The following is a 21,620-nucleotide window of genomic DNA, read 5'->3' on the forward strand; positions in this document are numbered from 1 at the left end:
AAGTCCCCAAAACAACAGGAATAGCTGGCTGTAATACAAGACAACAAAAAAGGAAATCATTCCACGACCTCCATATTCCGTATGAATACAATTTCCTTTTATATGGATCAAAGATTAAAAATCAACCCTCAAAAAATACTGCAAGTAAATTGTGATGAGAAAAGTTTGCTGTCATAACAAGGAACAGAGATAGAATATTCAATAGATGATACTACTCATCCATAGCCCTCATGTGTACTCAAGTATTTCTTACAATCACATTAGTTCCTCCTACAAAATAGTGCTTGCAATTAAACATTTTCACTGCCAAAGTTGGGACTTCCAACTTCGTGATTTGTTTTTCTTTTAAATTCCTGCTCAAGAGGGGAGATTCACTGTTGATGAAAAACAGAAAGGCAACAGAAAACAACAACAAAAAACAACCTTTGAAGACAGTTCCCATGCATCTTTAAATGTTAATTATCCATCTCCCATACAAAAAAGGCGACTAATGAAGGCATAAAAGAAGATGGCAAGACGTTAATTATTTGCTACTTACCGAACCCACAAAGCAGTTATCAGATTCCCCATTTTCAAAGAGAATAATGTCCTTTACGAACACAGCAATGGCTCTCATTATGAAGGACATGAAAAGGTGCATATGGATGTAATTGCGGGTACAGTGCAGCTTTCTGTCAGAGGAAGAATAAAAGAAGCCTAAGTCCTGAATCAAAACCTGCTGCCAAAAAAAGGCAATCTGACAATAAAGGAAGCAATATCTCTTATGGATAGGAATAACTCTGGTACAGGCTTGAAATCTGTTATGCTTTCTTCTTTAATCTTGGTAGGATTAATTGGTTTATATCTTTACCCATGGTTATTCTACATGACTAACTTATTTGTAATCCAACAAAATATTTGACATCATCAATAGGAGTAGAATATCCAATAATTAAAGCAAGACCATGAACTAACGGATGATGGGTCATACAAACCCGCTCTTCACCTATAAGATAAGTGAGATTTTGGAAGATAATATAAAAATGGACTTTTGAATGATTTTTAAATGAAAAAGAAAAAAATGGTAAAAACAAGAGACCTATGATAACAGTGTTTCCCCGCAGTCCACAAACTGTTGAGATGAAAGAGTTTAAAGCTTCTTACTAAATAAAATATATATTAACATAAGAACATGCCATACTGGGTCAGATCAGGGGTCCATCAAGCCCAGCATCCTGTTTCTAACAGTGGCCAGTCCAGGCCATAAGAACTTGGCAAGTACCCAAAAACTAAGTCTATTCCATGTTACCATTGCTAGTAATAGAAGTGGCTATTTTCTAAGTCAACTTAATTAATAGCAGGTAATGAACTTCTCCTCCAAGAACTTATCCAATCCTTTTTTAAACTCAGCTATAATAGCTGCACAAATTCCAGAGTTTAATTGTGCGTTGAGTAAAAAAGAACTTTCTCCGATTAGTTTTAAATGTGCCACATGCTAACTTCATGGAGTGCCCCCTAGTCTTTCTATTATCCGAAAGAGTAAATAACCGATTCACATCTACCCGTTCTAGACCTCTCATGATTTTAAACACCTCTATCATATCCCCCCTCAACCGTCTCTTCTCCAAGCTGAAAAGTCCTAACTTCTTTAGTCTTTCCTCATAGGGGAGCTGTTCCATTCCCCTTATCATTTTGGTAGCCCTTCTCTGTACCTTCTCCATCACAATTATATCTTTTTTGAGATGCGGTGTCCAGAATTGTACACAGTACTCAAGGTGCGGTCTCACCATGGAGCGATACAGAGGCACTATGACATTTTCCGTTTTATTCACCATTCCCTTCCTAATAATTCCCAACATTCTGTTTGCTTTTTTGACTGCCGCAGCACACTGAACTGACAATTTCAATGTGTTATCCACAATGCCGCCTAGATCTCTTTCTTGGGTTGTAGCACCTAATATGGAACCTAACATTGTGTAACTATAGCATGAATTATTTTTCCCTATATGCATCACCTTGCACTTATCCACATTAAATTTCATCTGCCATTTTGATGCCCAATTTTCCACTCACAAGGTCTTCCTGCAATTTATTACAATCTGCTTGTGATTTATCTACTCTGAACAATTTTGTATCATATGAAAATTGGATTATCTCACTTGTCGTATTTCCTTCCAGATCATTTATAAATATATTGAAAAGTAAGGGTCCCAATACAGATCCTTGAGGCACTCCACTGCCCACTCCCTTCCACAGAGAAAATTGTCCATTTAATCCTACTCTCTGTTTCCTGTTTTTTAGCCAGTTTGCAATCAACGAAAGGACATCGCCACCTGTCCTAGAAGCCTTTCATGAGGAACTTTGTCACATGCCTTCTGAAAATCCAAGTATACTACATCTACCGGTTCACCTTTATCCACATGTTTATTAACTCCTTCAAAAAAGTGAAGCAGATTTGTGAGGCAAGACTTGCCTTGGGTAAAGCCATGCTGACTTTGTTCCATTAAACCATGTCTTTCTATATGTTCTATGATTTTGATGTTTAGAACACTTTCCACTATTTTTCCTGGCACTGAAGTCAGGCTAACTGGTCTGTAGTTTCCCGGATTGCCCCTGGAGCCCTTTTTAAATATTGGGGTTACATTTGCTATCCTCCAGTCTTCTTTAATGATAGGTTACAAATTTTTACTAATAAGTCTGAAATTTCATTTTTTAGTTCCTTCAGAACTCTGGGGTGTATACCATCCGGTCCAGGTGATTTACTTCTCTTCAATTTGTCAATCAGGTCTACCACATCTTCTAGGTTCACCGTGATTTGATTCAGTCCATCTGAATCATTACCCATGAAAACCTTCTCCAATATGTGTACCTTCAGTTTATCAATCAGGTCTACCACATCTTCTAGGTTCACTGTGATTTGATTCAGTCCATTTGAATCATTACCCATGAAAACCTTCTCCAGTACGGGTACGGCAACGCTGGGGAGAGTGGCTGGGAGAGTTTTGGGGAACTCAGTGGGGAGCAAGGCCTACCTGGCCCAACTAGACTGGACAGAGATCGGCTCTGGGGGCAACATGACTGACACACAGACAGCGCCCTTCCTCCCCTAGAAGGTAGAGGTGAGGGAACACTGCTGGTGCTGACATGACCGCACCACCCTATAGCCCGCCCACAACCCACCCATCAACACCACAGAGGCGGCAATGCCGAAGGCACTTGCGCCATGAGACACATGCCCTTGAAGCGTGCATGAAGGAGCACATAAAAAAAAAGCTTGCCCCTTTGTGCACCCCTTCGTGTGTGCCCAAAGTGAAATCCAGTGTGGTAAATTAATCTCGCTCTTTTCAAACAACTACAAAAATGGAGCAGACACACGTTATCAAACAAATCCTAGGATGGGAATATATGGAAAACCCAGGAGAATCCCAAAACTCAACCAAAGAAAGAACGAAAAACTTGTCTACCCCAAGATAAGTAACAACTCTCCTACAATCTCATCCTGCCTAACTTTCACACTCCTATTACTGAATGTTCAATCTCTGTCAAAAAAAACAACCCACTAATAAATGATCTTTTAGAGGATTTAAAGCCATCTATCTTCTGCATTTCTGAAACCTGACTGAATGACAAAGATAATGTGATCGTAAATCAAACTGATCATCCCAACTACAATGTTTTCACTTCCCCAGACCCAAACATAAAGGTGGGTGTCTACTAATAATCAGTAAAAAAGAACTCAAACTTAAACCTTATAAAGTAGAAATTATCCCTCCCCATGAGGTGGCAATACTAAAATCATAACTAAATTTAGGAATGGTCTGTTGCCCCCCTGGAACACTTCAAAAAGGCTGATCACCACCAATCAAATTATTCACCAATGCATTTCCTTCACCTGAAACTACTATAATCATAGAAGCCTTTAACTTACATGTAGATAGAATACCTAAAATTACAGCATGTGAAATCTTTTTAGATGCAATGGAAGCAATGGACTGGTCAAAAGTCGTAACAAATCCCATTCATAAAGCTGGACATATCCTTGACCTAACATCTGCCAATCACTATAATTGTATCATCAAAACATCCCACAGAATTTTGCCCTGGTCTGATCATCAATCAATAAAAGCAAATTTAACCCTCCTCAACACAAAACAAACACATTTAAAGAACAATCAAACTTTCACCTTCAGAAAAAGATTGAACCTGAAGTACTTCAGGTTCAATTAAAAATAAGCTAATTGATTTTCATCAAGCCAATATCTCCTCAGTTTTTGACTCTGGGATAAAATCATCAATGAGACAGCAGATCCCCTAAGCCCAGTACAGATATCAACTTTCCAAAAAGAACGGAATAACTCAAAACAAAAGAAGCCATGATAAGCGAAGAGCTTAGATTCACTAAACAGACACTGAGAAAAACAGAGAAACAATGGTGGAAATGCCCATCCGCTAAATCTGTAGAAAATACAGATACTACTAACAAAATATCATGCACAAATCAATAAAGTAAAAAATAGGGGTGTGCATTCGTTTTGAACGCATATGTAAAACGCAACTTATTTTTTTTTTAACTTAAAAAAGTGATGAGGCGAAAACGATCGGATTTCCAACTTATTCAACATAGCTATGTTGAATACGTTGGAAATCGCGATTGTTGATCCTAAATAAAAATTTAAACCCCTCACCCTCCTTAATCCCCCCCCAAGACTTACCAAAACTCCCTGGTGGGAGTGGCCACCAGGGAGTTTTGGTCCAATGAGGGTCCCGGAGCGAACGCACGGCGAATCACGTGACGTCGGCGTCACGTCAGAGTGACGCGGACATCACGTGATTCCACGCGCGTTCGCTCCGGGACCCTCATTCGACTCAACCGGAACTTTTGGCCAGCTTGGGGGGGCCTCCTGACCCCCCCAAGTTGGACCAAAACTCCCTGGTGGGAGTGGCGGGGAATCACGTGACATCCGCGTCACGTGATTCCTCCTTAATCCCCCCCCCGTAAGTCTTGGGGGTGGGATTAAGGAGGGTGAGGGGTTTAAATTTTATTTAGGGAATCGGTGCACGTATGGACATAGACTCAACTTATGGAATTCTACATATGTCCATATTGACCGAAATTGACCCCCCCTTTCGACTTATGGACTTATGAACATAAACTTTTTGTCTGCACATCCCTAGTAAAAAAGTATTACTATGCCAAACAGATCCACTTTGTGATATTTCATTCCAAATTACTCTTCAAAACCATAAAAAATGTATTCAAGGACCCATCCTCTATTTCAAATAATTCCTGCAACAAATATGCCACTTCTTTGTTAGAGAAAATCAATAGGTTAAAAACACAATTCTCCACTTGCTTGCCAACAAAAGAAACTGAAGAAAAACATGAGCAGGCAAAATGGAAATCATATGACATAGTATCTAAACTCGAAATCAACCAAATAATTACAAAAATTAAGCATGGACCCAATCCCAGAAAGTTCCTTGAAAATAGTACACAGCTTAATCACTCCAACAATCACAACCATAATCAATTACTCACTAACAGAAAGATTGGTCTCTGCTAGGGCAAAACAAGCAGTGATTAAACCAATCCAAAAAAATAAATCTGGCAGAATTGACACAACTATCGACCAATATCCAAATTACCTTTTAACACAAAGGTCCTAGAAAAAGCAGTGTTATCTCAATTTCAAAACCACCTAGAAGACAATAATATTCTATATCCAAACCTATTCGAGTTCAGAAAAATTTGTTCAACAGAAACTTTACTCATTTCTTTAATGGACTCTATACTACATGGGTTTGACAATAATGAATCTTACATACTGGTACTAATTGACTTAACAGCAGGCTTCAACACTGTAGACCATAACCTGTTATGCCATCAGTTGAAAAAAATTGGAATAGATGGAAATGTTCTCAAATGATTCTCTTCCTTCCTAGCAGATAAGACATTCCAAGTCAAACTAGACAATTACACATCTTACACCTTCCCAATCAACACTGGTGTTCCCGAGGGCTCAGCACTCTCGGCAACACTATTCAACATTTACATACTGCCTCTGTGTAGATTACTAGTGGAACTAGGAATCAACTTCTTCCTATATGCAGATGACATACAGTTCTACATTCCATTCACCAAATCATTTGAAAAAACCACTTCAACACTATCAACATGCATGAAAGCAGTACAACAAACACTTTCTCAATTGAAACTAACTTTAAACATAAAAAAACTGAAATCATATGGTAAAGTTAAACTGCACCTTTAGACTGGGTAATTTCAACATCACACCCTCTGATCAAGTATGGGACCTAGGAATACAGATCAATGAGAACTTGACAATGAAAAAGCACATAAGCAAATTAGTTAAATCAGGATACTCCAAACTAAGAATATTGCAATTGTTAAAACCTTTACTAACCTTACAGGATTTCCACACTGTTTTACAAACACTAATATTTTCCAACATAGATTATTTTAACTCCCTTTTACTAACTAGGCCTACCTTCAGGACTATTAAAACTAGGGATGTGAATCGTTTTTTGACAATTTAAAATATCGTCCGATATATTTTAAATCATCAAAAATCGTTAGGGCCACGATACAATACCAATTCCCCCGATTTATCGTCAAAAAATCGTAAATCGGGGGAAGGGGGAGGGCAGGAAAACCGGCACACTAAAACCCCCTAAAACCCACCCCCGACCCTTTAAATTAAATCCCCCCCCCTCCCGAACCCCCCCCCCCAAATGCCTTAAATTACCTGGGGGTCCAGCGGCGGTCCGGAACGGCAGTGGTCCGGAACGGCCTCCTGCAATTGAATCGTGTTGTCTTCAGCCGGCGCCATTTTTCAAAATGGCGGCGGCCATAGACCAACACGATTCGACTGCAGGAGGTCGTTCCGGACCCCTGCTGGACTTTTGGCAAGTATTGTGGGGGTCAGGAGGCCCCCCCAAGCTGGCCAAAAGTCCCTGGGGGTCCAGCGGGGGTCCGGAAAACGATCTCCTGCCGCGAATCGTTTTCCTTACAGAAAATGGCGCCGGCAGGAGATCGACTGCAGGAGGTCGTTCAGCGGGGGGAAACCGTACGGAAAACGATTCGCGGCAGGAGATCGTTTTCCGGACCCCCGCTGGACCCCCAGAGACTTTTGGCCAGCTTGGGGGGGCCTCCTGACCCCCACAAGACTTGCCAAAAGTCCAGCGGGGGTCCGGAACGACCTCCTGCAGTCGAATCGTGTTGGTCTATGGCCGCCGCCATTTTGCGCCGCCATTTTGAAAAATGGCGCCGGCTGAAGACAACACGATTCAATTGCAGGAGGCCGTTCCGGACCGCTGCCGTTCCGGACCACCGCTGGACCCCCAGGTAATTTAAGGCATTTGGGGGGGGTTCGGGAGGGTGGGGGATTTAATTTAAAGGGTCGGGGTGGGTTTTAGGGGGTTTTAGTGTGCCGGCTCACGATTTTCACGATTTTCACAATACTTTAAACACCCAAACGGCAACAATATGATTCCCTCCTCCTCCCAGCCGAAATCAATCGTTAAGACGATCGAGGACACGATTCACATCTCTAATTAAAACCTCTACAGTTATTACAAAATGCCTCAGCAAGACTTTTATTAGGGGTATGGAAATCTGACCACATCACCCCTTCACTGATTGCACTGCACTGGCTGCCAGTACAATCCAGAATTCATTATAAAGTACTGGCATTAATAATTTCATCAATGACACAAACCCCTGCTTAATAGGAGTGACACTTCAACCTTACACACCGCAGCAAACACTAAGATCACAAAACAAAGGACTATTAAGTATGCCTACAACACGGAGTACACATCTAACACAAATAAGAGACCAAATGTTTTCCATAGTGGGTCCTAAGTTGTGGAACTCTCTACCAGAGGCATTATGCCTGATAACAAAAAGAAAGCATTTCAAATACAAACTAAAGACATGGCTCTTCAAAAAATGCATATGATTTAACTTAGCTTTTCAATATGCAGATAACTTCACATAAAAAATCATAGATACTGTTAGCAGAATGAGCAAAAGTAATGAGAGATGTGAAGTGATTCAAGACAACTCACTGGCTAAGACAAGATATTCATTTAATTGGAACTTATGTATCACAAACTACTGTCCCAGTCCCTAATTAACATTATTTGATGTTGTGTTGACCTAGAACATGTATTTGTTGTTGTACAGACCTAGATCATGAATGCTAACCTAGAATATGAATGTTGCTATTGTAAAAAGTAACATTCATGTGATCTTCATGTGATCTTCTTTTGGAAAGCTGGTGTATAAAATGCCTAAATAAAAATAAATAAATACATTTGTTTGGAGTGGTGATTCTTAGTAAATTGTCTTGCTTTAATTATTCTACATGACTTATATCTCTTTTGTTCCTGGATCCTAAAGTCAGGATTTTCCAAGCATTGTTGTGTATTAGAACTTAGGTTAGTTAAAGAAGAAATACCATTCAGATTAATTTACCTATCAACATGTTTGTTTGATGTCTCTGTTGCTTCCATTTTATGTCTGATTTTATGTCCTTTATGCTTCTTTATACCAATATAATTCTAATATGGGGACTAGAAAGTGCGTCTCCATTTTTTTTCTTTTCAAAAATCTCCTTCTATAAGTCTGCTCATCATTTTTGTCTGTTGAGTCATCCATACAATCAGCACAATGCCTACCTGAGCTTTTGATGAAAGTCAGTACAGTGCGACCCTCATTTATCTAGACTCGCAATCCTGAGATTAACAAAGGAGGAACCTTCAAAAACATGGAATACTTATTTCCTTCTTTCCCAAAAATGAAACCACAGAGAAAAGGAAATTGGCAATCAAGTGAATTAATAAAAACAGATTGCGAGGGTTGACACTTTAAGTCACAGTATAGGAAATCAAGAAGCAAAAGAACATTTTACTGGAATTTCTTTGCCAGTTTCAATACAACTAGAAGAATACTTGTTTCAATGATGCTAAAACCGTTGTCAGATTTTCATGCATCAAGGTGTTCTTTGTGGAAATGAGTGACAAAAATTTCTATATGCTATTCAGTCTCCATGTTAGGGTGGTCAAGCACCGTTTGAAGGGACTTATTTGGACATGTGGTGAGACAGAGAAGTATGAAAAAGTCCCACTGAAATGCATTAGTTTGGGCAATTTTTATTTACAGGGTACAGAGACATTATTGGCTTTTTCTATGCAAACTCTGGGTCCTAAAATCAATATACAGGTCTTTTGGTTATGTTATTATATTAAGTGCAAACTTGCCGTAAAACCTCTGTCATGTCAGGCTGGGGTAGGCGATTTGCCTGGACAGACTGGCCTGGGCATGGGCAGACTGGCTTGGACCTTACCCCAGCCATGTGACTGGGGCAAGGTCAGGTCAGTGCCATTTTGGAAAATGATGCCGACCGGGCCCAAAGCTGGGGGGGGGGGGGGGGGGGGGGGGGAATGCCCTGAGCCCTTTTGAAGAAAGGATTTCACTTTCTTTAGCTAAGTGTGTATGGGAGAGGGGTAAGGGAGAAGGGTAAGGGAGAGTCCTCCACTAAAGACCAATAATTTTATAGGACTTTGGAAATTGGAAATTGGGAGAGATGGGGTCGGGGGGGGATCTATCACCAATTTCATGTTTTGCAAGGGGGTTTGGGGTTGCTTTGGCTGAAACGACTTACTTGGTAATTAGGTTGGGGGGGGGGGTCCCATCATCGTGCGACCACTTGCTAATAATATTTTACTTTGATTCTTGGGGCTATCTCAAGTAGCAGTCACAGGCGGGTAGATTTAAAAAAATTTCTCGATCGCGTACTTTTGTTTGCGCACCAGGCGCAAACAAAAGTACGCTGGATTTGATAAGATACGCGCGTAGCCGTGCGTATCTTATAAAATCCTGGGTCGGCGCGCGCAAGGGGGTGCACATTTGTGCAACCTGCGCGTGCCGAGCCCAGGGCGCGCGCAGCCTGTTCCCTCCGAGGCTGCTCCGATTTCGGAGCGGCCTTGGAGGGAACTTTCCTTCGCCCTCCCCCCACCTTCCCCTCCCTTCCCCTACCTAACCCACCCCGGCCCTATCTAACCCCCCCTTACCTTTATCGCACGATTTACGCCTGCGAAAAGCAGACGTAAATCTGCGCGCGTCGGCCGGCTGCCCCGTCTGTGTTCCGGTCCCGGGGACTGGTCCGGAGGCCGCGGCCACGCCCCGGAACGCCCCCAGGCCGAAACCACGCCCGCGTCGCCGCCCCCAAATGCCGCGTCGTTCGTCCACGCCCCCAACACGCCCCCTCCCGCCCCTTTTAAAAAACCCCGGGACTTACACACGTCCCGGGGCTCTGCGCGCACCGGTGGCCTATGCAAAATAGGCGCGCCGGCATGCGAGGGCCCTGCTCGCGTAAATCCGGGTGGATTTACGCGAGCAGGGCATTTAAAATCCGCCCCACGGTGAGAAAAAGAGTCAGGTTCGAGCCCTGCACTCGGGTTTACATTTTGGTCACATGTTTTTTTTGGTTAGGGTAGTCCTATAAATTTAATGCGGGAGTATCAGAACCCACCATGTTAGGGTCTCGATGCTCCCATGTTATATTAATGTTTCTGGAAAAGGTGCAGCTAAAAACAACGTGGCTGACAAATTTTGCATAGATTTGCAAAATTCATGCATGCACATCCCATGCCACTTAGTAAACTTAGTAAGTCAAGGGTTTTGCATCCAATTGATAACAAATTTTCATGCAATGTCAGGCACAGGGGACCAAGACAAGTTGAACATATGATATTGTTGCCATAACCACATACACTCTTGCAAGTCAGTGCACTTGCATTCTGGAAACTAGGTGCCAGTAGTTTTGTGTGAAATGTCCAAATATAAGAGAGTAAAAAAAATTAGTTGTACTTATTTGCTGGACTTAGATTATCAGGGGAGTTGTTCTCCTAAGCTTAAATACTTATTATTGGTAGCCAAAACTGTAGTTGTCCACTTTAGAAGAGATTAGAACCACCTACAATGATAGAACAGCTAAAGAAAGCATATTTTTATAGGATTTACACAGGGAGCTCAATGAACCAATTCTGTGTTTCTATGCTGTTTAGGATCCTTTTTTTTCATTTTTTTATACTTCAGAATTCATCATTTCCAAACCAGCAAATCTTGCCAGTGTTCTCTAATATCTTTGATAAGTGGATTGTTAAAATCTAGGCTGCAGGTGCATGCACCACAACATAAAATATTGCTCACACTCTCTCAGCTGGAGTTTGTGGTTTGGGATTAGGGGTTCTCTTTGGTTTACAAGTTTTGGTTTTTAGATTCTTTATTTGTGAGCATCACTTATAAAGCATGATAAAAGTTTCAATGTGTGTTAAGAGCCAAATTTGGTATTTAACATGTGTTAACACATCTTAGTAAACAAACACCTTAATGTACTTCTGATGTTGCTCTTTTCTTTCCAGTATGATGGAATGTTTGACTGTATGGCTCTCCTTTTGTAAGGAGGAAGCTGTACCTTTTAACATAGCTACAATGTACATTTCTTTTTAACATTCACGATAATTGTTTATGGAGGAAATGGAAATACTGAAACATAACACTGGTCTACATTTAAAAAAAGTTTTCTGCTGACCTAATTATTTTTGCTGATTTTACCCAAATGAAAGGTGCTGATTCCAAATATGAAGTCAAAAAATATGCAATACGACAAATGAGAAATGTGTAATTAAAGATTATAAAGTCGAATATCAAGGGTGATAAGAGGTTCTGAAGAAGCGATAGCACATAATATATTTGTTTCATGCAAAAAATGAGTCTATCGTCTATCCAAGAGAGCAATAGTTGTGTAAATTTTAATTGTTAGGGAGAAACTTTCTCTTTTTGGATGCTCTGGAATAGTTATGATCAGGGTTGTCACGCTGTAAACATCAGCAGTAGTCTGCCATCATGTTTGTGTTCCATCTGCCTTGATATCTATGTTCCATGGTCTTGATGTCTTGGTGGAAGCGTTCTCCTTGTTCTTCACTCATAGCTCCAAGATTTGAGGGGAAGTAGTTCAGGTGGCTATCAAGGAAATGCAATTTGACACTCATGTTTGCTCCCAGTCTTTGAAAAGCAATCAACAAATTTTGAACTAAAAGGTTATAATTTTCGGCCCTGAAGTTGCCAAGAAAGTCTGTAATCACGTCAGAGAAAGCAGACCAAGCATCCTTTTCTATGGTTCTCATGGTATTGAGGAATTCTCTGTCTTTGATTAGAAGCCTAATTTGTGGGCCATCAAATATGCCAGCTTTCAACTTCTCATGTGAAAGAGCAGGAAATTTGCTACACAGGAACTTGAAGTACTCACCATCTTGATCCAAAGCCCTAACGAACTGTTTCATGAGTCCCAATTTTATATGCAATGGGGAGAGCCGACGTCAGCAGTTTTAAACTGATTAATAAGCAGTCTTCCTATTGGTTATACCGATTGCATATTCAGCTTTTATTTTTGCGTATTCAGCATGTCTTTCTGTGCATTAATTATCTTTTTGTGTATTCAGCATATCTAAATAATGTTACGTTATTCCTATAAGAGTTTATTAGGGATGTGCAGACAAAATGTTTATGTTCATAAGTTCATAAGTCGAAAAGGGGGGTCAGTTTCGGTCAATATGGACATATGGAGAATTCCATAAGTTGAGTCTATGTCAGGAGGCCCCCCCAAGCTGGCCAAAAGTTCCGTTTGTGTCCAACGAGGGGTCCGGGAGCGGAACCGCGGTGGACCTCGTGATGGCCGCGTCACTCCGACGTGACGCGGACATCACGTGCTCCTCGCAAAGGAATAGAGGAATGGCTTCCTGACTCCCCGCTGGACCACCAGGGAGTTTTGGTAAGTCTTGGGGGGGATTAAGGAGAGTGAGGGGTTTAAATTTTTATTTAGGATCAACGATCGCGATTTCCAACGAATTCAACATAGCTATGTTGAATAAGTTTGAAATCCGATCGTTTTCGCCTCATCACTTTTTTAAGTTAAAAAAAAAAAAGTAGTGTTTTACATATAAGTTCAAAACGAATGCACACCCCTAGAGTTTATGACTAGGCAGCGTTTTGCAGAAAAAACGGATATGACTGGAGGAAACGGATGTGATTTTTGGATTCAGCAAATGAATTAGAGTCAGCAAAGACTGACTCCAATTCATTTCTTTAGTTTCAAAATGAAAAAAAAAATTTTTTTCATTTGATTCTTTTTTCATTTGCCATTAAAGTCAATGGGTGAAGCATTACAGCCTTTATTGGGCTCCAGAATTTGTGTTTTGTAATCAATTGTCTTAGAACTTGTGGTAAGAAATCATCAGATGGGGGAAAGAAATCCAAAGTACCTAGAAAGACTGTGGAAAGTGGCACTAAAAGTGGCATGAATAACCTATGGCTTCTTAAAGGGGCAAAGGGGTACCAGCATTGGCAGGAGTTCTCCAAATCACAGTGAGATGAGGATAAAAGCAGCAACATTGTGAAGAATACCCTAAGGCTCTAAAAGAGGGCCACAGGGACAGTGACATGAACCTCTGAAGGCAACTTGAGTGACAATCTGGCACCCAAATTGGTATGAGCATCCTAAGGCACCATAAAGGGGGAGTGAAGCAGAAAAGGTAGCAGAAAAATCCTCAAGTCAGGCACTGATAAAAGGGCTAAGTAGCACAAAGAATGACTTCAAGACTCCAAAGCAACATGAGAGGTGCAAGGCAGCCCACCAGACTGACAAGAATCACTCAAGGTGTAAGCTCTGGGGTACAACAGCAAGACATAGTGGCAAAGAGAACTCCAAGATGTAAGGTCTGGGCATGGATGCAAGGCTGGGTAGCACAAAGACCCCTAAGGTATAGAACGGAGAGGCATAGCAACACCAAGGGAGAATAGCATGGGAGATGACAGTCATTCTGCTGAAGCACATTGCCAGTTGTTAGATTCAGTACCAGAAAATGACCTGTGATAAAAATCATTTTCTGAAATAAGCTTTTATTTACTTCCCCTGCTTGAACTTAACCTAGCTGCTGCGTGGAATTTTGATTTTCTTGTGAAATGGGCTTTCTGAAGTAGATGGATATCACATGCAGGATATCGAAATGGTTTCCTGGAGCGTGGTGAAGATTGCTTTTTGTAGAAACCTTTTCTCATATTCTTTAACTGTCCTCAGGCTGTTCCATTTACTGATTTTCTGGTTTTGCACAAAATGTCTCGTACTATTCTGTTATCACATTCAGAACATTGAAATGGTTAATCTTGAGCAACTTTTCTGTTGTGCTTCTATTTATTCCTTCTGAATGAGGGCTTTTTTGACAAACCACCCCAGTATAATCAACCATCCATCAGAGTGGGAGAAGAAAGCTTAGATTGTGGAGGATTTGGATAAAAGGAAGAACTATCGAACAGAGGCTGTGCCATGGTAGTGAAACCTGTGTCTGTTTTTTTATTTTTTCAAAGGTTTGTTCTGGGGAAAAAAACACCCCACTATAACAAACCAAGAATAAAGCTAGTGTGGGAAAAATACTCCAAGGCTCCAAAAGAGGGCACTACCAACATTATGGCAGGTTGACATGTGCCAGCAAGTCCTCCATGGTGGTATTAGGAGCATGGTAGGGATGCATGTGCCAGCAAGTCCTCCATGGTGGTATTAGAAGCATGGTAGGGATGCATGTGCCAGCAAGCCCTCCATGGTGGTATTAGGAGCATGGTAGGGATGCATGTGCCAGCAAGCCCTCCATGGTGGTATTAGGAGCATGGTAGGGATGCATGTGCCAGCAAGCCCTCCATGGTGGTATTAGGTGCATGGTAGGGATGAATGTTCCAGCAAGCCCTCCATGGTGGTATTAGGAGCATGGTAGGGATGCATGTGCCAGCAAGCCCCCCATGGTGCTATTAGGAGCATGGTAGGGATGCATGTGCCAGCAAGCCCTCCATGGTGGTATTAGGAGCATGGTAGGGATGCATATGCCAGCAAGCCCTCCATGGTGGTATTAGGAGCATGGTAGGGATGCATGTACCAGCAATCCCTTTTTGGTGAAATTCGGAGTATAGCAGTTAGATATGAGGCAGCAAGTCCCCTTTGCTGGTACTAGAGGTATGGCATTGGCAGCTGGGCATTAGGGATGTGTAGCCAAAACGTTTTCGTTGCATTCGTGATTCGGATTCATCGGGGCGCAAATGCATTACATTCGGCCGTATGGCACCCCGATGCATTAATACGGCGAGTTAATTCGTGTCCCAGCTAAAATTAAAATTAACTACAACCCCCCACCCTCCTGACCCCCCCAAGACTTACCAAAACTCCCTGGTGGTCCAGCGGGGAGTCCAGAAGCCATCCCTGCATTCTCACACCCTCGTTTGCCGGTTTCTTCATGGCGCTGATAGCCTGTGTCACAGGGGCTACCGGTGCCATTGGTCAGCCCTTGTCACATGGTCACCAGCGCCATCTTGTGCTCCTACCATGTGACAGGGGCTGACCAATGGCACCGGTAGCCCCTGTGACATAGTATGGGCAAAGGCTATCGGCGCCATTTTGAGTCCTGGCATCGGACGGCTGGCATGTAGGAGGTCGCTCCGGGACCCCCGTTGGACCCACAGGGACTTTTGGCCAGCTTGGGGGGGCCTCCTGACCCCCACAAGACTTGCCAAAAGTCCAGCGGGGGTCCAGGAGCAACCTCCTGCACGCCGGCCATCCGATGCCAATACTCAAAATGGCACCGATCGCCTTTGCCCTCACTATGTCACACATAGTGAGGGCAAAGGCGATCGGCGTCATTTTGAGACGCAAAGGCTATAGTGAGGGCAAAGGCGATCGGCACCATTTTGAGTCTCAGGGCAAAGGCGATCGGCGCCACTATGTCACACATAGTGAGGGCAAAGGCGATCGGCGCCATTTTGAGACGCAAAGGCGATAGTGAGGGCAAAGGCGATCGGCGCCATTTTGAGTCTCAGGGCAAAGGCGATCGGCGCCATTTTGAGTATTGGCATCGGACGGCCGGCGTGCAGGAGGTCGCTCCCGGACCCCCGCTGGACTTTTGGAAAGTCTTGTGGGGGTCAGGAGGCCCCCCCCAAGCTGGCCAAAAGTCCCTGTGGGTCCAACGGGGGTCCCGGAGCGACCTCTTGCACGCCGGCCGTCCGATGCCAGGACTCAAAATGGCGCCGATATCTTTGCCCATACTATGTCACAGGGGCTACCGGTGCCATTGGTCAGCCCCTGTCACATGGTAGGAGCACAAGATGGCGCCGGTGACCATGTGACAGGGGCTGACCAATGGCACCGGTAGCCCCTGTGACACAGGCTATCGGCACCATGATGAAACTGGCAAACGAGTGCAGCGATGGCTTCTGGACCCCCCGCTGGACCACCAAGGAGTTTTGGTAAGTCTTGGGGGTGAGGAGGGTGGGGGGGTTTAAATTTTTATTTAGGAGGCCGAATAAAACAGAAATCTGTTAAATACGTGGGGAGTCGTGATGCGTTTCGCCTCCCCACATATTTAACAGATAGGACAAAATAAGTTGCGGATTACAAATACGTGGAAAACGGATGCACACCCCTACTGGGCGTCAAATAGCAGACAGATATAGCAATGACTACAGAAGGAATGCACACTTTGCACAGCACATTTCAGACATGCTCAATCTTCAAGATCAATGTTCATGGATCTGCAGAGTACTGATAGGTTGGTTTACAATTATGCTTCACTGGACTATGTTGTCTCCTTGACAACATGTCCTGCCAAGGTCTGACAAGGCATACATGACTTACTGGGCTGCTAATAGCTATATTGTAACAATTCCTAACTGACTGAATTGCACCTGTTATTCTCTATAGAATTTATTGGCTATTAAAATGCATGGGGAAAAACAAATGAAACAAATAATATTCGATTAATTCAGGGGTCCCTCTGAATTTGTTACGGGGATCCCAGAAAGAAACTAGTTAGACCCAATTAATTTCAGAATGTCCATTCATTTTTAATGAATGCACATCTTTACATGTGTTGTTTCTTTATTAGACTGAGTATACAGATCATAGGAAAGTTACACATGGTAGGTATGCATGCCTCTGCATGCCTCTGGTAGGCGTAATTTGTGCGCCGGTGGCCTATGTTGCATAGGCCACCGGCGCGCAAAAAGCCCCGTGATGCGCGTAACTCATGGGGCTTTCCTTGGGGGGCATCGGGGGCGTGTCGGGGGTAGCGTAGTATTCGGGGGCGTTCCGGGGTGGTGCTGTGAGCATGGTGCCAGCCCGGGGGCATTCCAGGGCATGGCCTACGCCTCCAAACCAGCCCCCGGGCCGGGGAATGACGCGCTAGCAGCCGGCCGGCGTGCGTAACTTTCTGAACAAAGGTAGGGGGGGGGGTTAGTTAGGGCTGGGGGGCAAGAAAAAAAGTTCCCTCCGATTTTGGAGCAGCCTCGGAGGAAACGGAGGCAGGCTGCTCAGCTCGGTGCGCGCAGGTTGTACAATTGTGCACTCCCCTGCGTGCGCCGACCCTGGATTTTATAACATGCGTGCGGTAGCGCGCGCATGTTATAAAATTGGGCGTAGATTTGTTCGCGCCAGGTTGCGCGAAGAAATCTACGTTCGCACATAACTTTAAAAACCTACTCCATTGTGATAAATAGGCTATTAACATAAAACATGCCCCTCTTCCTATCGCGTGCGATAGTTTGATGAATCTAGTTAGCTGACTCTAATATTCAGACTTAACCAGATAACTTACTCTGCTAAATCTAGTTGTTCCATACAGAGGTATTTGTGGGAGTATGTTTTGGGTGGGAATATACAATTTTACATGTTTCATTTTCCTTTCAAAATCTACCCTCACAAAAAATAAGTATAAAAGTTTTAGGGTATTTTTGGACCAAGCAGCAAGGTTTACAGGGAAAGTATAGACATATTTTCTTTTTGAAAAACTGGTGCAAAATGCACAGGTAAAAATTACCTACAGACAATGTTTCACAGCGGACAATCTGAAAATTGAACCCATATTGGTTATTTTTCACATGCAGCATAAGGAAGGAAATTCTGTAATATTACAAGTAAGTTAGGCAGCAAATATACGTAGGGAGCCTAACTTTCTAATCTATCAGCAGTAGAGCATTTACGGTATACACATAAGTGCATGTGCAGAGATTCATGCTAGCATTTTATAAACTGTGAGGCGGGATCTTCACAGTTTATAAAATTACTGCATATTTCTGTTCCAAAAGTATGCACAGCTGTTCAGTATGCACAATTTTTTCCATTGCAAGAAAATGCATACTTTCTCTGTTTTATAAACATATGTGCGTACATTTTGGGCACATGCATAATATATACGGGTAATAACCACGATTATACGCAGAGGTGAGACATTTTATAAAGTATGCACATTTATCGTTTTGAAAATCTGTCATCACCACTGAGGAGATATCTTCTCCAGTTCATACAATCCTTCTGTGGATCGACTAGACTTTCAAGGACTTCACCAGTTAACCCTGACCTCCCACCCAAAAACTGCAGGTAACAGACAAGTCTGATTTCACTTGTGCAAGCCAATTAGCAAGTGTAAAAGTGTACGAGTGAGTTTGGTAATGTATCTACATATATCTCTTACAAAACAGCAACTACCATGCACACTTCTGAACCCTGCCCTGGAATGCCTCAGCCCACATCTTTTTTCCTGGGAATCTGTGTGTGCAAAATGCAAAATACATACTTACTCTCGAAATTTATAAAATGGAATGTACACATGTGTAGATGCTATTTTTATATGCAAAACCTGTGTGAAAATTCATTCCACCACTGACATCAATTTTCCAACTGAATTTATGGGCATACATTCGCTCTGAAATTTTCCCACTAAAAGTACCTATATAAGATATACCTATAATCCAGCATGCGTACATTTCCCATTTATTTATTTTAAAAAATTTCTATCCTGCCTATTCACTAGATTCAAAGTGGTTTATAAGCAAAAGTATTCAAAGTAATTAAAATACATTAAGCAATATGCTTTGATGCTTTTAAGGCAACTGAAATATTGTTCCCCGCTTAAACAGCAGGAGGATAAGAGGAATTTGATTCAGAAAACACCTGAGGGCCACGACTCCCATGGTCTGGGATACTATTATGTGGACATAAGGGAAAAAGCACAGGACTGCTTCTATGCTAAGTCCTAAAGGAAATGAAGAAAGCGCGCATGGGGGTAACTTGCTGGTGCAGCAGTTTCTACCCTTAATCAAATAAACCCTGATACTTTTGATGCAACTCCAACATTGCTCTCTGCTTCAATGGCAGGGGAAAAGGGGAACTGGATTTAGGCAGCAACCATAGAGTGTCCCGACTTTTATGGTCTGCAGAACTGATGAGCATGGGGGTAAACAGCACAGAGCAGTGATTACTGCCCTTAATAGAAGCATGAGATTTACTACCCTTAACCAATAAATATTGATGCTTTTGATGCAACTGAACATTGCTCTCTGCTTTGAAGGAGAGGGTGGGGGATGAAAGGAAAGAGAAATTTGGATTCAGGAATAACTAACACTGAGCCATGACCTTTTTACATCTGGGTTACTGATGCTCAGACATTAATAAAAAAAACACAGGGCTCCTTCTATGGCCAAGTCCATAAGCGAAGCACATCAAACAAAACTGATTGATATACGGGGGTAACCTGCACGGCACAGCAGGTTACCCCCGTATATGAGAAGCTTGCTGGGCAGACTGGATGGACCATTGGTCCTTTTCTGCCGTCATTTCTATGCTTCTATGTTTCATTAGTAAAACACATAAAACAATAGTAAATAGTTTGGTCCTCAGCATATTATTCAAAGAATAATATATCTCAATAGTAGAAAGGTTACATGACAGCATTGTTCGGATACCCTTTGGTATCCACCTGAAAAGCCAATTTTAATAAATGAGTTTTTAACAATTTCTTAATACTCTGTTCAAGAGAGAGTTCTCAAAGAATTGGGAATAGAATTCCAGAGAGCTGCACCTGTCACAGAGAATGCGCACTCCATGGTTGTGGCCAAACAAGCTTGTCTGTGTTAAGAAATAGTAAGGAGCCATGGGTTGCTTGACTGCAGTGATCAGGACGGCACATAGATTTTTAATAAGGCACTAGACCATGATAGTTCAGGATTTTCAAGAAGTTTATGGATAATCATAGCAACTTTGAATTGTATACACCAGCAGATAGGTAACCAATGCAGTGCATATAGGGCTCGTGTAAAATGTTGTCATATTTTGGCCAGTGAGGATACGAGCCTCCGCATTTTGTGCAACTTGAAGACGTTTCAAAGTGCATACTGGGATACCAAGGTATGTTGCGTTGCTATAATTGAATCTGGTGAACACTAGGGCTTGGAGGACTGTTCTGAAGTTAAATGAGTCAGGTAGGGGGGTTTTAAATACTTCAGAAATTTGATCTTAAAAAAGGTTGCTTTAGTTACTGCACTGACATGAGCATGCATTGAGAGTGAGTGATCTATAATGACACCAAGGTTTTTCACTTTAGATGCTAAGGGATCTGGTGTCCATCAGCTGTAAAGGAGGCTGGTTTTGTTAGCAGCCTGAGTATTTTCAAGAATTATGATCTCGGTTTTATCAATGTTAAATAGCAGCTTGTTAACTGATAAACCAGTTTTTACTGATGATAGACAAAGGGAAACCATCTGAGCAGTATCCAAACAGGTTGAAAGCACTGGGAAAAAAACAGAATGTGGTCTGTGTAAATTCGGTAACTTAAGCCTACATGCATACTTTGAAAATTGAAAAGTTTACGCACAAGTAAAAACTCCACCCCAACCCCACTTCCGGAAATTCCAGTGCACACCCACATCTTGGGTGGGCAGCTTTACAACGCCTCATTTCTTCACAAAAAACAGTGTTTTACGCATGGCAGTACATTTGAAAATTACCCCACTAATGCATATCTTCCTGAAAAAATATATTTTATTTTGATATTTTTATAAAGCATAAATTATATTCTGCATGCAAAGATATCAATAACTTGATTTAAGCACCTATAACATTGCCATTTCTTCAACATGTGGCATGATATATTTTGAGATAGCATGACCAGCTTTTAAAAAATTTTACTTGACTTATGAATCTTGGGAATAATATACATAAATGGAGCTGGTAGACATGATTGAATCAAATATCTAAATTCTTTGAAAGAAATAGATTTCTCATGTAAAGCCTGTTCCAAAATATTCTTAACATATCCCTGTAATTCACTTATGGGATTCTCAGATAATTTTTTATAATAGAACACATCATCTAATTGACGGAATGCCTCTTGTTCATATCTAATATTATCCAGCAATACAATTTCACCACCCTTATCTGCTGTTCTAATATTCACCATCTCATCATCCCTCAATCAGCTAGTGAATCCTCCCTGGTGAGATTGTATCTATCATATGCTCACCAGGACTCCAACTGCGTCAATTTTTGTAATACTAAGATTTCAAACGCCACCACCAGTGGGTTAGGGGGTTCCATCGGCATCCACCCTGATGATCTACACAAAGGTGTCAAATTCCTGATTCTTCGGAACAGGCTTTACGTGAGAAATCTATTTCTTCTCAAGAATTTAGATATTTGAAACACATAGAAACATAGAAACATAGAAATGACGGCAGAAGAAGA

The 21,620-nt window shown here is 42.1% G+C and overlaps 1 protein-coding gene across 3 annotated transcripts in view; it reads right to left on the bottom strand.

Moving 5' to 3' along the window:
- Nucleotides 1-21,620, bottom strand: part of VIPR1 (vasoactive intestinal peptide receptor 1) — a 510,641-nt gene that overhangs the window by 133,982 nt on the left and 355,039 nt on the right. For all 3 annotated transcript variants that reach the window (XM_029588347.1, XM_029588346.1, XM_029588348.1), the window contains exon 6: nucleotides 539-671. In XM_029588347.1, the coding sequence (XP_029444207.1) occupies nucleotides 539-671 (133 nt within the window). The remainder of the gene's footprint in view (nucleotides 1-538; nucleotides 672-21,620) is intronic.

This window comes from Rhinatrema bivittatum, chromosome 2, assembly GCF_901001135.1.
Source record: "Rhinatrema bivittatum chromosome 2, aRhiBiv1.1, whole genome shotgun sequence".
Classification (NCBI taxonomy): domain Eukaryota; kingdom Metazoa; phylum Chordata; class Amphibia; order Gymnophiona; family Rhinatrematidae; genus Rhinatrema; species Rhinatrema bivittatum.